At 39.9% G+C, this 18,463-nt stretch overlaps 1 protein-coding gene across 2 annotated transcripts; it reads left to right on the top strand.

Annotated features, from left to right (window-relative positions):
• Positions 1-3,089: 3,089 nt before the first annotated feature.
• gas2b (growth arrest-specific 2b) lies at positions 3,090-13,939 on the top strand. 2 transcript variants are annotated; one of them, XM_085355348.1, is made up of 7 exons: positions 3,090-3,312; positions 4,858-4,967; positions 5,516-5,657; positions 7,565-7,628; positions 8,041-8,605; positions 8,700-8,807; positions 13,718-13,939. In XM_085355348.1, exons 1-7 carry the CDS (start codon positions 3,090-3,092, stop codon positions 13,937-13,939), a joined length of 1,434 nt encoding a protein of 477 aa, XP_085211474.1. The 2 variants fall into 2 exon arrangements, with proteins under 2 accessions (XP_085211474.1, XP_085211465.1); XM_085355339.1 differs by having other exon boundaries at positions 4,858-4,965; positions 5,508-5,657.
• Positions 13,940-18,463: the final 4,524 nt, after the last annotated feature.

Genomic DNA, 18,463 nt, shown 5'->3' on the forward strand with positions numbered 1-18,463 from the left:
TGCTGCCAGGCTTTGATTTCATTTAATAGCAGAGCTGAGCCGAGGGTTGCAAGAATCCCATTCATAAATAACATCTTGTCTTACTTAGACACATTTAAATGAATGCTTTGGCTCAGGTCCGTAATAATTCAGGTAGTCAGGTGTGTAACTTTGCTAGTTTTCCTCTAATAGCTCATTTAGAAGTGAAGATTTAGGCTTTTATTTTGAAAACACATTAAATGGTGTGAGATAACAGTGAAGCACATCTCTCTTTGGAAGCATTAAAGTTTGGGCAAAGTAAACAAGGTGTAAATCAGAGCTGCATGCACGGACCTGTGTGTTTGTTTATTCGGCATTGATGTGTGTGTCTTACAGCCTTTACACGCAGCTCTGCAGGAATATAAAGGCTGCTAGTGTCTGAGAGCTGGGCCAGTGGTTGACCTCTGCCTTCCCTTCCCAGCAGAGCTCTCCTGTAGCAGAGGTGTGAATATTGCACCTGGATGTTTTCTTAGAGACAGAGGCTCCCGTCTGTCAATCTGTAATCCAGCATCAGACTAGGCAGCCTGTGCCCTCCACATATAGCTTGCCTCCGTCCCACATCTGCATGAAATGTTTAAAAATGATATTTTACACTGTGTCTAGTCAGAGTGGTATTTTTACAAGTTTCCCACATTCATCTCACACAACCCAAGGCCAGAATTCAGTGCAGCTTTGCCTGACATCTTTTGTGAACATGCTACAAAGAGGTTTGCTGCCAAGAGAAGTCAGCTTTACAGCAAACTACACCTGAACTTGTAGTGCTTATCTGCAACGAGGAGCTACATGTACTTTGATAGATAAAACACAGGTGGTATCAAAAAGCCAGCTGCGATCCTGCTGATCTGGGTCCCTAACATCTATCTTCAGGTGTGCATTTACTTCACTATTCTACTAAAGGTAATAAATATTGGGAGTGGGATTTCCCAGAAACAGGATTTTTATCAGTTATGTTAGAAGCACAGCTCAAAGGACGCCAATATCATTTTGTTTTTGTCTGGTGTGAAACAAGAGTAAAATATTATTATTATTATTATTATTATTAAAAATCTGACACGTTGTCTAAGCAACACACCAATTTCCCTTGTTGGATGGCTACCACAGCATTTATGAGGGTCTCAGGATCACATACTGTATATAATAGATTGACATGGCCAATGTGACGTTACCTACCTACTAGTTGACTGGTTTTGAACTCTGCATTTTGAAGCTTCAATAGTACTGAAGCATAAATGTGTGAACAAGCGGATGGTTTGGTAAATTCTTAAAATGCCAGCAATCTTTGTCATCAAGCTCAAACCATTTAGGTGCAACACACAGAAATACATATTTGTCTAATATTGGCAGATAGCTGAATAATAAAATCCTAGCTTCAGTCATCATAAGCATGAGTACAAACTTCTTGAATGGGCTGCAACACACAGCAGGCATATTTGTAAGGTAACAATGGGAACCAATCTCTCATTTGGCTCCTGTGTGACTGGTTTTAGTGGAAGTGAAAACTAGCAGACAGCAATCAACTACAGCTCTAGGTAAAGTCTTGATGGTTGAGTCAGTCAAAATCACCCGCCCTACACTGGTTATGAAGAGCCACTGGGAGCAAAACAATTTTTTTGTCAGGCTTTTAATCCTGTAAAACTGTCTACCTTTAATATACAGGCCTACTGTTAGCCTCAGATGGCCACCACATGAGCAGCAGTTTTTGGTATTTCGGCGTTGGCTTAATTTTGTTGCTGCTGTGTCGTGACTTGTAGACTACGCTCAGAGAACGCACACATAAGCATCAATGAGGCTTGTTTCCTGGTGCAGCTGAGGTTGCTGTAGGAATGTGTAGTAAAAAAGATTAAACTTGTCTCTGCTTTTAATTAATGGCAATATATCAGGTTCTGCATTGGGTCAAAGAACTACAAGAAGCATATCCTTATTCCAACTGTAATATTTCCACCCTCTGTGAAGTGTTTTGCCATTTGACAAGCCTTAAAATTAATTGATTTTTTTGCCTATGCTGGACTGCTCAGATCTTATTTTACATCTCACCGGTAGCTTAGAAAAACACCCCCAACATCCAGAATGTTTTCTTGCCTTGTTACTTTATAGTAACACATTAAAGTCAGTCAACTGGCTCGAAGTAATCATATCTCTACTATATATCAGTCAGCACACCCACTGACCCACTGTACATGTTGTCATCTTAATTCTAGCTGATTAGAGAGAGCAAGCCTTTGCATGGTGCTGAGCTTTACGATCGTGACTGCTCTGGGAACAGGACAAATGAGCCATGCAGCAGCACCAGGAGACTGGCTCGGGGCTGTGGCTGTACATCTTATTAAACACAAGCTGCCTGCAGTCAGTTTAATCCCTTTGATTAATGATTGTGTGGATTGTTTGGTTGTGAAAACAGGGTTTGCACATGAAAACCAGTGCTGCAGCTTTGGGAGAAGGTTTCAACATGTTTTGTTGTTTTTGTACATTCACTTTAAAGGACTTACAAATATTACCCTTGAAAAACCATTATATTTTAAATTATGTATTTGGCTTTAGATGTATTATAATCTAATTAGATGTAGATGCACCTTTACAACATTTAGCATATAGGTATATGAGTTATTTTAACTGCTATTCATAGTTTGAATATGTCTGATCTATTTTAACTTTCTTCATGGGTAACAGATATAAAATTAAGGCCCACAGTTATAGGAGGGATAGTGTACATATAGGACATAGGATGGTGAATATGACAGGAGGGAAAGAGAAAGAATAAGATTCATTGATGTAGTGAAGGAGGACATGCAGAGGGTTGGTGTGACAGAAGAGGAGTGAGATGGAACTCATCCGTAAAGGGAGCAGAGGAAGTCAGGAGGTCAGCTGTGTGAATGTCATACCCTAATTTGAGACAACACTACTCTGCACATTACTGATGAAGAGCAGGTGTGCTTGAAATTACTTACTATTGAGATGCAATAAATGAATAAAAATTGGAGGACCGGAGTCATGTGCGGTCTTAAATGGTCTTCTTTTTAAATCCAGTTTCTCTGGACTAGTGGGATTCATCAAAGATCATTTGGTGCTGAAACATGGACAGTGAAGTTGGAGCAACGAAAGCCACTCTTGGCAGTCCCATCACCCCGAGGCAGTTGACTGGATTGGGGATGAATGGCTGTCTCTCACTAAGGTACAGACACTCTGGACCAGGCCTGGCCTGTCCCCAGGAGTACCACCAGTGGCTCCCCTACCGCCATGACTCCAGCCTTCTGCCCATGAAAGAAGACCTGGCCTTCTGGCTCAACACCATGATGGGTGAGACAACTTTTTATTTTGTAATAAACTGTATTGAATAATACTGTTTTTCGCCAATGATGATCAGATCTTGCGGACCTTAGAGGCCTACTAGGTTTTTATCCATTAAACACCTAAGTTATATATTTAGGCCCAAAGCTATTAAACAATTTCTAAGCAATAACCAATACTTTTTATTCTGTATTTGATTGGAAGCCAAAACAAGTAGCTGAGGATTAGAGTAATATGCTCGTTTTCCCTGTTTCTTGCAGCAGAATTCTTAACTAACTGTAATAAAAAGCATTGCAAAAAAATATTGCAGTATTGCACTGCAGTACTCAACTGGATGATCCATAGATAACCTTTAGATTTTGCTGGGACTCAGTCTAGCTATAATACTATACTTTCAAAACAAAACATGGCTACAAAATCTTGAATTTAGTTTGGATTTTTTTTCTAATCCACACAGTCACACGCCCAATAAATGTTAAATGCAAGTTGCGCCTCAATCAGCCATCAACAAGCTTCTGGCTTAATTCTGGTTCAATATTTGATATTTGGTCGATATTACACAAATTTTCAATAAGACTGAGGTCTATTGATTTGAGGTGAAGTTGAAGAATTTGGAAGTCATCCTCCAGTCCTTGACAGCTGGTACAGTGTTCCAGAAGGTATTTGGCTTATCCAAATGTCAGACAAGCTTCAGTTCTGAGCAGATGCTTCTTTCTTGGTCTTTGCTCTCTTAGTCCATTTCAGTGTAAAACTTGCTTCACTGTGGAAAATAATTCTGGTGTTCCTGCAGTTCCCAGTTCATTGCAGGGTTGAACCTCGGTGTTCCTGAACATCCAAACCAATTTCCTTTCATCTGAAAGTGACAGTTTTGGCAGAGTGGTGACACATCTGAATAAATTTTACTTAAATGCATTGAAATGCAGTAGTTTAGAAATGTCTCCAAGAGACCTTCCTATTATGTGTAAATCCATAATCCTTTTAGCTCTTCGCTGAGTTTCTTGGACTTTCCAATTGCTCTGAGTCAATCCAATAAGTGCTGTCAAACAAATCCTTTTATGCTGACAACAAGAAACTGACGGTTGTAGTCAATCATGATAGCAAGGTGTTACTAGATCTTTGTGTTGCCAACTTAAAAGAAATGTGTGGATTAGAGAAAACTCAATCTGAATTCAAAGTATTAAAAGATATTATTAACACTATTTACAATGTGTGAATATATGAGTCATTATGTTTGGAATCAAACATAATGACTGAAAAAAATTGATGTAATCATGTCATTATTATTTCAAACTTTGGTTCACCCATGTTCACTTTCACTCAGCTACAGTATAATCCAGAATTACTGATTTCATATTGGATTATTCTGAGTGCATCTGATTGTTAAAGAATCCTTCTTATGAAAGCAAATGGATAAGATCCTCTTGGAAAAACCAATAGAGGAACATATTTGATCGACTTCTAAGATCTTTTTTTGAGTAAAGCAAAATGCAAAAAGCAAACAATCCTGAGTTACAGTTGTGACATTTCTGTGTGTCATGTGTGAATTCTGCCCAGGAGTGGACCTCACAGCAGATAATCTGATGGAGAGTTTGGATAATGGCGTTCTGCTCTGTGAGCTGGCTCAGCTGCTGCAGGACAAGATGATACACAACAACAATGGCAAGGTGATGTGACAACACAAAGTAATGTGCACAATTATTTGCACACCAAACGGAAAAGAAGATAAGGCTAATGTAAAAACACGTAATGTGAGTCATTTTAATAACAACAAAATAAAAACAAAACAAATGAAATCTAACTTAAGAACAGTCAGAGTTCAGGTAGAAACTAGGTCAGGTCCGACGTTGGCAGTGATAATGTCTGGCATTTCATTCAGTGCTTGTCTATGTCTTTTATGTCTATTCATGTTTTCTTTCAGTAAGCCTCTCCTTACTACAGTCGTGTTTTGTAAAGATCTTACCCCTGATATGCGCTCCTTGCACACCAAATGCTGGCATAATGCAATTGGAGAGGAAGTTGTCTCTTCCACTCAGTGTGTTTATGCTCAAACTCACTAAAGAAGGCTTTTCTATTGTTGATCATTGGACAGGATCCATTGTGTACCCTGAAACACTGATCCGGGATAAAGCCAGTCAGTGTGCTTCTTAGAAATGAGAGCTTATGTTTCCACTGCTTCTCTGTGAATGTGCTTGTTGAAAACAATCAATCACAGGTCTTCACAAGAAGAGTGATCCACTGGCGAGCTGATGCAACTTCTGGATCATTTTTCGCCAGGGACAACACGGCCAACTTCCTCTACTGGTGTCGAAAGATTGGTGTTGATGAGGCTTACCTTTTCGAGTCTGAGGATTTGGGTGAGTTAAGACCTAATGAAGCAGAGAAATTCAGACCTTTGTTTCTTTTAACAATACAAGGCTCAAGTGAATCATGCCTCACAGCACTTACAGCACATTACTGATTAACATGAACATGTTGTATCTCAGCATGGTGCGCAGTGTGTCCTTAAAGAAACTGGACAATTGGAGAACAAAAGAAGAAGCGGTAGGCCTAAAAAAACAAAACTGTACAGCAGATGAACAGTATCTGAAAGTCATGTCCTGACCTTGATCTGACACAGGACCTAAGAGATACATCTGGACCTTTAGTTCCATCTACTGTTCACTGAAGTCATTCTTAAGAAAGGGAAACAGAAGGAAAAGGCTGATGCATGCCAAATTACACAAGAACGGGACTGAAAATCAAGTATAACAGGTCCTACGGAATAACAAATCCAAATTTGAAATATTTAGCATTTGAGAGAGAGTTACGACACTGAGACATGATGGAGGCCCAGTGATACTTTGAGGCTTCATTTTAGCCAGCCATGTCAGAGATCTTGTCAAAATTGATAGAATTATAACCACAAAAAAGTCAAATCATCCATCCACTATGCACTGAAAAGGTGTCTGACTGGCAATGGCTTCGTTTTTTGGTAGTGATCCAAAACACACTGCCAGTGCAGTAAAAGCATACCTCAATACAGGTGCACACAGTGGAACACTGTCAGCCATGGACTGGCCTCCTCAGAGCCCAGACGTCAACATTATTGAAGCAGCGTTTGATCAGCTTGACAGAGAACTGAACAAAAAGCTTCTATCATCCAAAGAAGAGCTTTGAATTTCCTTCAAGAAGCCAGGAGAACTATTCATGAAGACGACCTAAAGAAATTACAAAAAAGCTTGCTTGAGAGAGTTCAGGCTGTATTGAAGTGGTCATACCAAATATTGACTTTCAAACAAGTCCAAATCCTTTTTTGCCCTTATATACTGTGTTGCCGTGTATGTTTTCCCATGATAGGTGACTATAAACATTTGCACAATACTATAGTAACAGTTGCAAAACTACTACCAATTGTTTCAAATAAAACATTAACAGTCCAGTGAGTCGGTGATACAATGTTTGTGACTCAGAAAAAGTGAAGTATACATATCTCACATCTCACCCCAGTCAAGTCCAATTGAAGTACCGGTTTTAATCAAGTTAAATGCAGTAAGTAAGTCTAAGAAAGAACATTTTGCACTTCTTAGATGGGCATGTCTCTGCAAGGTGGCAGATGCGTAGGAATGATAATGTACAGGCTAATCCCCACCAGCAACAATGAGTCTCCCCTGCAGGCAAAGTTACCCACTTCACTTGATTAATTGAAGGAAGTGGGAAAATACAGTTACCACAATTTGACAGACTTAAGTTTACTTCATCAGTGACACAAAGGGGGGATGATATAAACTTCTTTCTTTTGTCAAAACAGATGAGTCAATAGAAACGCAGCTGTTTGCTGATTGTATAACTTTTTTTTTTTTGCCATAAGTGAATGCTGTGGCTAATGTGATGTCTTTGGACTCAAACGTTTGTCATCTTGGCAAATAACAAATTAATAATAATGTTTTCTGACACAAACTGAGTTATTTTTATTTCATAAACCATAATGGACTGAAGTGGCTTACTTGTTGATGACTTCATGCCTTCATGCCATCAGCAGCACATCCAGGGCCCTGAGGAATTCCTGGTTCAAAGAGAGAGATGCACAATAGAGACAGAATACCTCCTGAAACATATCCTCTATGTTCAGGCTGCAGGCCCCGCTTTTTTTTTTTCTTTTTTCTTTTTTTTACAAAAACAGAAGCTTATCTCTGGAAAGATCTTTCCTTTCAGATAAGTGACCTTTTTTTATTTGTACCCCTGTATCCTCTTTGTCTGTACGTCACGCATGTGCTGCCTGAAGTCCTCCACAAGCAGCCTCGGGAGGTGTGCCTGTGCCTGATGGAGCTGGGACGGATTGCAGCCAGGTAACTAGGAATAACCAACTGTCCATCCACAGAGCAGCTCCAAAAATAAAACTGTGATTGCATTACACTTAAATGAAATGTATTCTTTTTATATCATTGTTTTCATTCTACTGCCAATAGCTGCATGTTTTCCTGTTTAATTTTCTTTTCTATATTTAATTTTCTTGTCATCTCATTTTCTGTTTATCCTTCATGATGATTTTCACTGCTATAGCAACTCATTCATTACTTTTCACCTCTTAAGTTTTCATTTCTAGCTGCATTAGGTGCTCACTTTAAAAAAAAAACTAAGTGATAACTGCTGAAGTATCTCCAAGAGTTTAAGCACCTTGATGTGAAAATCACTATGTTCTCTCTCCTGTGTTGATTTGTTTGTGCAAATGCAAATTTTTTTGTTAAATTTCACTTTCAGGTACGGCGTGGAGCCACCGGGGTTGGTTAAGTTGGAGAGCGAGATGCAGAGGGAGGAGGCAGGGAGCTTATCTCCATCATCCCCTATTTTCATTTTTCCTCCTCTCTCATTGTATTCACCATCCCAGCCATCCCTACCACCTGCCCCTTCTCCCCCTCTCCCTGCACCCGCTCCCCTCACTCCAAGGGCAACCAGTCCATCTGAACCCCTCGCTGCTTTGCTTGCCTCTGATCTTCCATCAGCCACAACAAACCCAGTAACTATGTTTTCATCCCCTCCTCAGTCCCCCCTCTCATCCTGTACTCCTTATACAACCACAGTCTCGACACAAACACCTTTGTTCCCTTCATCCTGCACCACTAACACATCTGCCTCAACTCCGCTGTCAGCGCCTTCACCAGGCCAAACCCTGGAATCCACCACCAAAGTCTGCCTTACCGCAATAAACGCCCGCCGTGCGACAGCTACACCTCCCACTAATTCCCCACCTGCAGCCTTGACTCCTCGCTCATCAAACAGGTCAACCATCAGGAGGAGCTCCTGCACCAGCATTTTGGATGACTTTGTGCGTATTTTGTTTCCAGTGAAATTAATCTCAGTGGTACACTGTTTAAAATACACTCTTTTTGAGTTTGTTTTCTCTGTGGAATCTGTAATAGGTAAGAAACATTATTGAAAATCCACCCTGCAGTTGTCCCATCACCTTCCTGGTTGAGAAACAACCAAAGGGCTGTTACCGTGTTGGGGACAAAGTTCTTTATATACGAGTAAGTATGTTTCCGTTATCCCTTTCTCCTAAAAATTACTTGTATTTTGCAGTAACTTTGAGATCCTCCATACAACTCTTTAGATAATTTAGCCAACATAATAGAAGCAGTAAATACACTCTCTGACCCTTTGTTATGTACACTTTGCCAGTACTGAGTTGGACCCCCTTTAGCCTCCACAGTTATATTAATTATTCATGATATAGATTTAACAAGGTGCTGGAAACATTCCTGAAAAATTGTGGTCCAAATTGACGCGATAGCTTCATGCAGTTGCTGCAGATTTATCAGATCCATGATATGAATCTCCTGTTCCACGACATCTCAATGGATTGAGATCCAGTGGCTATGGAGGCCATTTGAGGACAGTGGTTTTTGGTGACCTTATGCAAAATATAGCCGCAATTTCCTGTTCTTGGCTGACCACATAGCAGTGCCGTGGTACCCTATGTAGTTCCACTTCTGTACCTCATCTGCTTCAAGGTTCATTGTGTTGCTTGTTCAGAGATGTTCTTCTGCATACCTTGGTTGTAACAAGTGGCTGTTTGAGTTACTGCTGCATTCCTTTCAGGTCAAAGTCTGGTCATTCTCCTCTGACCTCTAACATTAACAAGACTTCTCTGACTTTCACCCAGAGAACTGCTGGTCTCTGAATATTTTGTCTTCTCTGTAAAGATTGTGTGGGAAAATTCTAGTAAATCAACAGTTCCTGAAACACCCAGAGCACCCAGTCTAGCACCAACAACAACACCACCTTCAAAATCACTTAAATCACCTTTCTATCTCATTCTGCTGCTCAGTGTGAACTCAGTAGGCTGTCTTGACCAAGTCTACATTCCTAAATACACTGAGTTTCTGCCATTTGATTGGCTGATATGTATTAGTGAGCAGGTGAATAGCTGGACCTAATAAAGTGGCTGGTAAGGGTATAAAAACATAATAAACAAATAAGTAGTATGTAAATATATATTTTTAATAGAAGTTCGGTTTACATTGCATTAGTTTGATGACAATGCTTTTAACTTGTTGTTTTTTAAAATAAAATATTAAAGTATGTTTGCTAATAGGACAGGAGGCTTTGTGATACCAAAAGACAAATAATAAACCACACCTAATGGGAGCATTTGTCACAGATAACACATAATCACATATGAGGTGTGAACGTTTAATCAAGAGTTGAGTCAGCAACAAGTGCAATGTGTCAGAGGGACTGATTTGCATCACTTGGGATGGAGACCCTGATGTCTTTCAGCCTCCCTGAAACATCCTCCATCTGTATGCATGTGTTATGAAGGCTCAAAGATGGGGAGGCAGGGTTGCTTGGCAACCAGTGGTCAGGATACGAATGGGCTCACAATGATTGTATTCAGTACATAGACATTCAGTGAAGAGTTCAAACCTGGAAGAAAAATAAACATGTTTCTTTCAGGGTGATTCTGCAAAGATATGACCCTGGTGCGCATTTTAAATGGCAGCCCACTCGGGAGTGCATGTATGTGGGTACGGTTTTGAATACAAAGATGTACTTCAGTGTCTTTCATACATCCCTCCATCTATAAAAACTGAAAATGTGACCTTGATGCTTGCTGTATGTTCTGAGTACACGATATATCATTTTAACATAAAAATAATCACTGGGAATCTAAAAGGTGAGATCTTGATAAGGTTTCTCACAGGTTGGATCACAGTGTTTGTTCAGGAGATGAAATTTATTAGATGCATAAGTTCTGTTGCAACAGCTACATTATGACATTAGTGTCAGAATGCATATTTCTTACTTCCTATTTAGAGAATCATATCTGTCATATCATAACAGATATAACATATGTTGGAACACCACTTCTTAGAAACCTGAGGAAGTACAGATGCATGATAGCCAAATCATGGGCTGGCTAAATGCATATGCATAAGCAAGATTAAAGCTTTTCTATGCTATCAAAACTGCCTTGTGTGCTCACATTCTTTATGCAGTCTTTCAGATATAACGTCTGTCCTTGAACCTGCATCACGTCTTCATCCCTAATTATTAGTTTGTAGATAAATTTAACTGCTTCCTTTTTTCCCGGTTGCTGAAAAGCAGACAAACATGAGCTGTTTGAATAGAGTGATCAGTAAGCCATCCATTACCTTGAAACCCACAGCTGCCTACACGTGAGTGGGGAAACACACCATAAACCTCCATTTCCATATACCGTGATAACCCCTGTGTCGCTCCTAGGGGAGTGTACCCTTCAGTGTGTACAGACCTTTTTAAAGAGCAGATACTATTGATTACAAAGACAAAGTCATTAGCGATGGGTTTAATCAGACAGCTTGTTAATGAGCGGCTGAGCATGACCGCCCCTCCTCACGTGTAAACTTTCTACCCCGCCTCTCTCTCCCCTTCTCTCTCTATTCCCTTTGGACTCTATTCAATCACGCTGGCCCTGGAGTGCTTTGCTATTCTTTGGTGTTAAAAAAGAGGAAGGCTTCTCTTTCTTCTCTCTGCCCAATTAGGCTCTCGTTCAGCTTTGTAGCAGAGACCCCGTCTGGCTGTGCTGATGGAAGGAAAAGAGATTTATAGCACCTCACAATATTAAGACACATCATGCTAATATAGTGATGAACCTAAAAAGCACTCTTTTTTTTCATGATCACATATAGCTGATTAAAATCGTTTTCATAGAAACACTTCTTCATCTTCCTTTCTCAAGTGCTCTCGAGAAAGACGTTGACTCAACAGAAGCCATGTGGTCTTTGTTCTATAGCCGACCTTTGACATAACAGTGGAACGTGAAGAAATGATGAACAAGGAATGTGTGAAATATTTATGAAACCTGTACTCGGACCAAATCTACTGCCTTTGTTGTCATCGTTTTACCTGTTAGTAAGCTCAGATTTAGTAAACATTACAATGTAGCTGAGGCTTATGTGAGCGACGTTAGCTTTGTAGAGGTAAATTTAAGATTATGCAAATCTTCATCACCACAACTGTCCTCCAAATCATGAACGTGTGTCCAATCTGATGAACATCTTTACTGTAGTGGATTTGGGGATAACTAAAGTCACTAAGCTTTATCTTCTGGCGAATGAGGAGTTATTTTTAGCAAGATATCTCAATTTGACCTTTTAGTGCCATTCAGAATCTGCAATGGTCTAATCAATGTGCTGTCTTATAGGGTTTCTGTTATACTGTCTGCACCTAGACATACACCCTGTATTCAATAAGGAGGTCTCGCTGATGTGAGATCTCTAGTAAAGGGGAAACCGAGTACAACAGGCGAAACAGATTAATGGCATTAGAACCGGTATGGCTCATCAATTTGTGTGTTTGCTGTCAAATTTAAGAACTGAGCGCGCTCACAGCATCAAAATCAGCGCTTGTGGCTAAAGCCTGCCTCCTACTGGCATGTGTATAGAGGACTCCTTTTCCCTGAGTACACTAATGCATCTTTCAGGAGGAGAGGGGGAGAGAGGGAATCGATGGAGGACACAAGGGAATCCAGACGTTAGTTTATGGGCTGCAGACATAGCAGGGAGGGGGAGGAGGGCGGGGGTTACAGAGACAGAAATAAAGGAGCCTGAAATAACAAAGAGGGCTTTGGTAGATCATCTCCTTCAGAAAGATGCTGACTTGTTTCATTTTTTGTATTTTCTTCTTAGATGATTAAGTTGGTCTCTTATTTGACAACATTAGTCCATGTTTGAAAAATTACACCCAGAAAATAGTAGACTGCAGAAGCTATTTATAGTCTACATCAAATAACAAATCTAAGTTTATCTTTCACTTTATTTAATACGTTTAAGCTTAGACAGTCCATTGTTAAGAATCTGGACTGAAACACGAGGTTTGCCAGTGACAGTAAATGAAGACAAAGAAAAAAACAACTGTGTTTAGACAGTTTTTTTTTTAAAATTTGTATTGTGACTGATGTTTTGAGAATGATAACCAGTCACACTGATATTTCCTGGAAGTGTGACAGGAGAGTGGTTTATTCAGGATGTCAGACTTGACCCCTGTCAACCTCAACAGTTTAATCTGCAGGATAACAGCTGAGACGCACCACGTCTGGAGTTTCCTCTAAAGCCGCCCGTGTCTCCCGCCTGCGTGTGTGCGTGTGTCTGTGCTTGTACCATTGATTTCTTTTTCATCCCATACACGTGACACACACACACTTCCATACATAAAGCGAGGAGATGTGCTTGTATTATCGCATTCTTAATGGCCCTGTAATGAAGGCTTTATTGCTGATAAGGCAGGGGGTGGGTGGGGGGGTTGCTGGCGCTGACAGAACAACGGATGGCTTTGCAGGGCCTCTTGGGAATGTTAATGTCTGCTGGGAGTTGAGGGACTGAGCTGAACTCATCTCAATTTCTCCTTCCATTGCTTTTTTTTCTCCAAGGCTCTATATTGTGGCATTAGTTGCCATGGCAGCAGTTGGTTTTCAGCTGTAAGGACGGCTGTCTGTGTACGATTTGTTGATTCAGACACGACTGACCTCACTGTAACTACTGTTAACAGACAGACTGGTAACGCTGCAATTATTATCATTTAAAATAGTTCTGCTAGGCGGCTTGTGCTTCAGATCTGTGCGGGTGCGCCACGGTGTGTGTGTGTGTGTGTGTGTGTGTGTGTGTGTGTGTGTGTGTGTGTGTGTGTGTGTGTGTGTGTGTGTGCGTGCTCAGCTGGTTCCACGAGGAGCTGTTTCATTTGGCTTAATGAGATTTTGACAAAGCTTTCCAAGACATCATTTGCCTTTCATAGCCAGTGCTACACACACTCACGTGTATGTGATTATGTGTGTGTGTGTGTGTGTGTGAAGCACTGCTTAACATATATTTGAGAGTTCAAAAACATCCTGGAAATGCATCAGCCAGAAACTATATGGAAAGTTTATTACCCAGCATTCCCTCCCATGTCACCTTTGCAGATGCTGAATGAGCGTCACGTGATGGTACGAGTGGGTGGAGGATGGGAGACCTTTATGAGTTACCTGAAGAAACATGACCCCTGCAGAGGAGGAGAAGGAGGAGCAGTGCTGGCAGGTAAATCTGAGGTCAGGCTCTGTAAGGACAAACCAAAGCCACCCAACTTGAACATCTCACCTGACAGTTACATGGTGGTCGGAGCCCATTATCGTGGCAAGAAGTAACTGCCTCCGGCTTCAGGTGGCAGCGGGAACTCTCACCTAATCAGAGCAAAGTGTTCAAGGTCAGTGATTCAACACAGCTGACGTCCATTTTACCTCAAGTTAAAATACAATCCAACCTTTTCTCCTTATACACAGATGTGACTGTTCTTATAGCTGTGTGAAGTACGCAACTGACTGTGATTACAAGCTTACTTAACTCTGCGTATGCCACAGTGCGTTAGGAGGCAAATAAATGGCAACAATTTTATCAATTCACTCGCTTTCACCGCTTCCTGCTGCTGCAATTTGTGCTTCAGCAGCTTTATTTTGAGCTGTAAGAAATTGCAGCGCAGATATTTTTGTCAGCGCACCATCTTTTGGATGTACATCATTACTTCCATATATACTTCATTGTGAAACACTCTTTCAGGAAAAGGTTTTTTTTGGTACTCTGCAATAATGTGTCTGGTGTAAAGTCATGTTTAGATTTGTGCAGTTTCTCAAGCTCACAATGTGTTTATGTTTGTTTGAACTTTTTTTATTTTAGACATCCACATTCCTTAATCATCTGTGTATTTGAGTTTCATTGGATGTTTGCCTGTAATTAAACCTTTTTTCTAAAAAATATGTGTTTAAAATAATTGTAACTTTTAAAAAAAATATAGACTTGATTGCTATTGCAAGAACTAAATAAAAGATTTCTTAATGCTGCTTCATATTTACTTACTTCTCACGTTATTTGTATGTTTTGGGCCTTTTAACACAGATTCACTCATCCAAGTCTCTTTTTAAAAAAAAAAAAAAGCAAAAAGCAAAGACACAAAATGTTAAGTTCTCCCTCTAGGTGGCACCATGTCCTCAGTGACAAAAGGCCAACTGCCGCCGTGGTGATTAGTTGGGGAAGTAATGTGTCAACACTGGCGCTATGATGGTGTCCTACCTTCCTGGACATTCATCTCTTAGCTGGACCGTCTGTTTTCAGTTCAGCTCCAGAAAGCACCTCTACCCTACAGATTTAACAGTACAAAACATCTTGCTGCCTCAGACAGACGAGGATCGTCACATATTAAAACTTTCAAGATAAAGGTGCTTTTTTTGTCTTGTTTTTTTTTTAAAAACAGAGTGATTCACATATAGCTCTGCAACTTTGGAGGGCAGAACTGCAGAGTCCCGGCACAAACACAAAGACAGAAAGCAACAACATGTTAATAATTACATGTTTTATTTCAGTAAAATAAACTAATTAAAAATGGACACACTTTTTCATATATTGAAAGAAACTAACTGTAATGAGATCATGCAAGGCTGTAATGTCTGGCTTTTGTTTTTTGTTTTTTTTTTTATCCCCACGTAACATCTGCAGTGGATGGAACCAGTATAAATGTAGAAAATAATAGCTGTGCTACTGAAATGAGAGCCACTCTTAATGGTGGCATTTTCATGGGTCATCTCTCATTGCACAGAGTACTTCTCTAAGTTTCTCATGAAAGTTGGATTATACAACAATTTCCAGTATCTTGTTACACGGTGCTCATCCGTCCTCTAACGTTCGTTGTTTTTTGTTTTTTTGTAATGCTTTGTAAATCTTGCTACTGTGTGCTACTGTTCTTTTGTTTTGAGTTGATGACAAAACTTCAGCTTCAAAACACAGACACTGCTTTGTGTTGGTGTTCATTGAAATTTACTATTTGAGACATGGGGGGCTGGGGGCTGGGGGGTAGCTGTGTGCTTTCAAAATGGATCATGTGTTATGTTTTGACTGCACACATGCAGTGGTGGCAAAAGTCTAATTCCTTCCCCACCCCCATAATACGCAAAAAAGAGTTGTGTGCAGTTGTGCTTCAGTCAGAACAACACATTGTACTTTCACCATGTACATATACATTACACTTCACTGCTTACAGTATATTACTGTGTTTCAGTTTAAGTGCAAACTTAAAACTTCATTAAAACACCACACAGCGTCGCATTCTGTCAGTTAGCAGTGTAGCGAGCATAGATATAAAAAATTTCCATATTTATAGTATGCCCTACTTTCAGGTGGAAACATTTCCACATTAAGAGCCTCGGCCGATTGACCCTGACCTCACAACACTGTATAAACGCGGACTCACAACAGGGTGCTTGTTACATGCTCTGATCATCTTTTGCTCCCTTGTGTGACCTTGCAAACAAATATAGTGCCACCAGCTTAAGACTTCAGGTTCACTAAATCATGAAACGCAGCAAAGTGCAAAGATTCAACAAGACACTGGCGATACAGTTTTCTATCATGCCTCAGTTCATTTCCTCATTGATGGTGATGGTGAAATGACCAAACGTCACACACAGTGTTGTTAAGACACTATAACACCTTTTTTTTTCTAAGAGAGTTAATTGACATAGCTGATAGAATATCTCATGATTCATCTCAGGCAATCAACACTTATAAAAACATCATGGCTGTAATATTCTTGTATCATGTAGTCATGGATCGTGGAGGTGGTGAGTTTTGTCCTTTTAAAATATATTACCTCTAGTGACTCGGGAACAAAAAATTACAGCGTTACAAAAAAACAAAACAAAAACCAAATGGCTTTTGTGGGTTATTCTCGCCCAGTAGTGTTAACAGGGTGATAGTTTTTCCTTTTATATTTAACAGCTTTAAGTCCTACACTTTATTTTCAGACATTTTTACATTCTCCAAACCATGTTGCACACTATGGAATATGTCATTTTCCAACTTAATACAGAAAACCTGGTGTATTTCAAATCAAAAATAAGTTTCCAAGAACGCATTCCTTACATTTGACTTATTATGGATACTTGTCATTTCAAGTTTTCTCAGTCTAGTTATTTTCGATGTGTAAATTAAATAATTCAAACTGAATGTGTATTTGCAGTACAGCTCGAGACACATGTCTAGGCATATGTTGCTGTAGGTGCTTTGTTTCGACCTCGGATTTGGAGGTGTAAGACAAAAATGAAGAATTCCTCTGTTCCTCTCACACACAACAATGTGTAGTGTACTGTTTTGTTAGCTAGTACACAGTACATTTGCATTTTACTGGTACAAAATATATTTTTACTAAAATGATCAGTCATTGTGTGAATTCCAAGCATCACAGCCTTCAACAGGATTTTTTCTACTTATAATTTTGTTCTTGTTGTTGTTTTCTAAAGATTAACATCCATATAAAAAAAATTGTAAACAACTCTTAAATTCACAATATGCATTTGATTGCTGGACAATGAGGTCCATCACAGAAATGATCTTTTATTGTGCTCCTTTCCTTATATTAAAACTAACATTGCAGGATATTAAATGATGATAGTTTGGCCTTCCACTAATGTTTGATATAGTCTGTTATTGTACTTAGTACAGATGAGAATTCTGTGTGCAGATTGTGCTTGTATTTTTAGTGGCATCACTGAAGTTGCATTTCTTTCTCTTCTAAAATTGCTTAATTCGCTTAGTTTGGTTTAATTTTTCTTGCTGTCAGGTTATGATTCAGCCTTCAGCAAACACACCGGTCTGTCAGATCCATGACAGTGCAGCAGATGCTGTGTTTCTTTTACTCAGATTTACCTGCTTACTTGCATTACTTTCACTTGGTAATCGACTGAACTCTGCCGGCCATCACTGCCTCTGAGCAAACAGAAAACAAATATTCAAAATCTACTTTACACAAACAATGATCTGGATCTACACTGAGATGCATTTGTACATATATAATTGTCAAAGAAGCGTCAAACAATTTGCTCTGGAAGGCAAAAATTTTACTTCTGTGTATTTTATCATACTGACCGCACTGCTAGACCCAGTATAGGCTGCAGACGTGTGCCCTGGGGCTCATGTTTGATATCAGTTAGTGTGCTATACTAAAGATAGGCAATGGGCAGTCAGTGCCAAATTTTTTTCTTCTTCTTTTTTTTTTCCATTACAAACAGTAACACAGCACACTTCACTCGACTGACAGAGGAATGCTGACAGGATGTTCTGGCCTGATGTTTGTTCCTTTTGCTGGATATCTCTCATGATTCATCCATAGTAATTGAGCATGTGTGGAAAGGCTGGTGTGTGTCTGTGTTTGTGTGTGTGTGTGTGTGTATGTGTGTGTTTGTGTGTGTTTGTGTGTAAATGTGTCTCTTGTGTGGGATTGTGTGTGGCTTTATGTATTTAAGAGAGCACCATTTTATGACAATTTCTCTTCAGAGAAAACAGTCACCATTAGATCATCATAAAGTCAGCATTTCAAAAATCAAAACCAAAAGAAAAAAAGTCTTATTTGTGCTATTAGAGCCATGTCCCAGTCAAACATTGCTGTGGGTGTCACTCTTGGCCTTTACGGAGGTCCCTCGGGGATTTTCAAGATTAGGTGTGTGAAATTTGCCGTTACTTTGTTCCTTCTGTCACAACTCAGGCACACTGAACACTGAAGGGGGATGGCGATGCTGAGGGTGTTGTGAGATGGTGATCAGACAAAAACTGTTTCAGAGTTAAACATCAAGGTTGGAAGGGTGTGTTTGTGCGTTCGGTGGTTCAATCGCTTCACAACGCCCCTG

This window comes from Diplotaxodon limnothrissa, linkage group LG1 (assembly GCF_057381915.1).
Source record: "Diplotaxodon limnothrissa isolate DT_005_m linkage group LG1, D_limnothrissa_male_GT1.1, whole genome shotgun sequence".
In the NCBI taxonomy this organism is placed as follows: Eukaryota; Metazoa; Chordata; class Actinopteri; order Cichliformes; family Cichlidae; genus Diplotaxodon; species Diplotaxodon limnothrissa.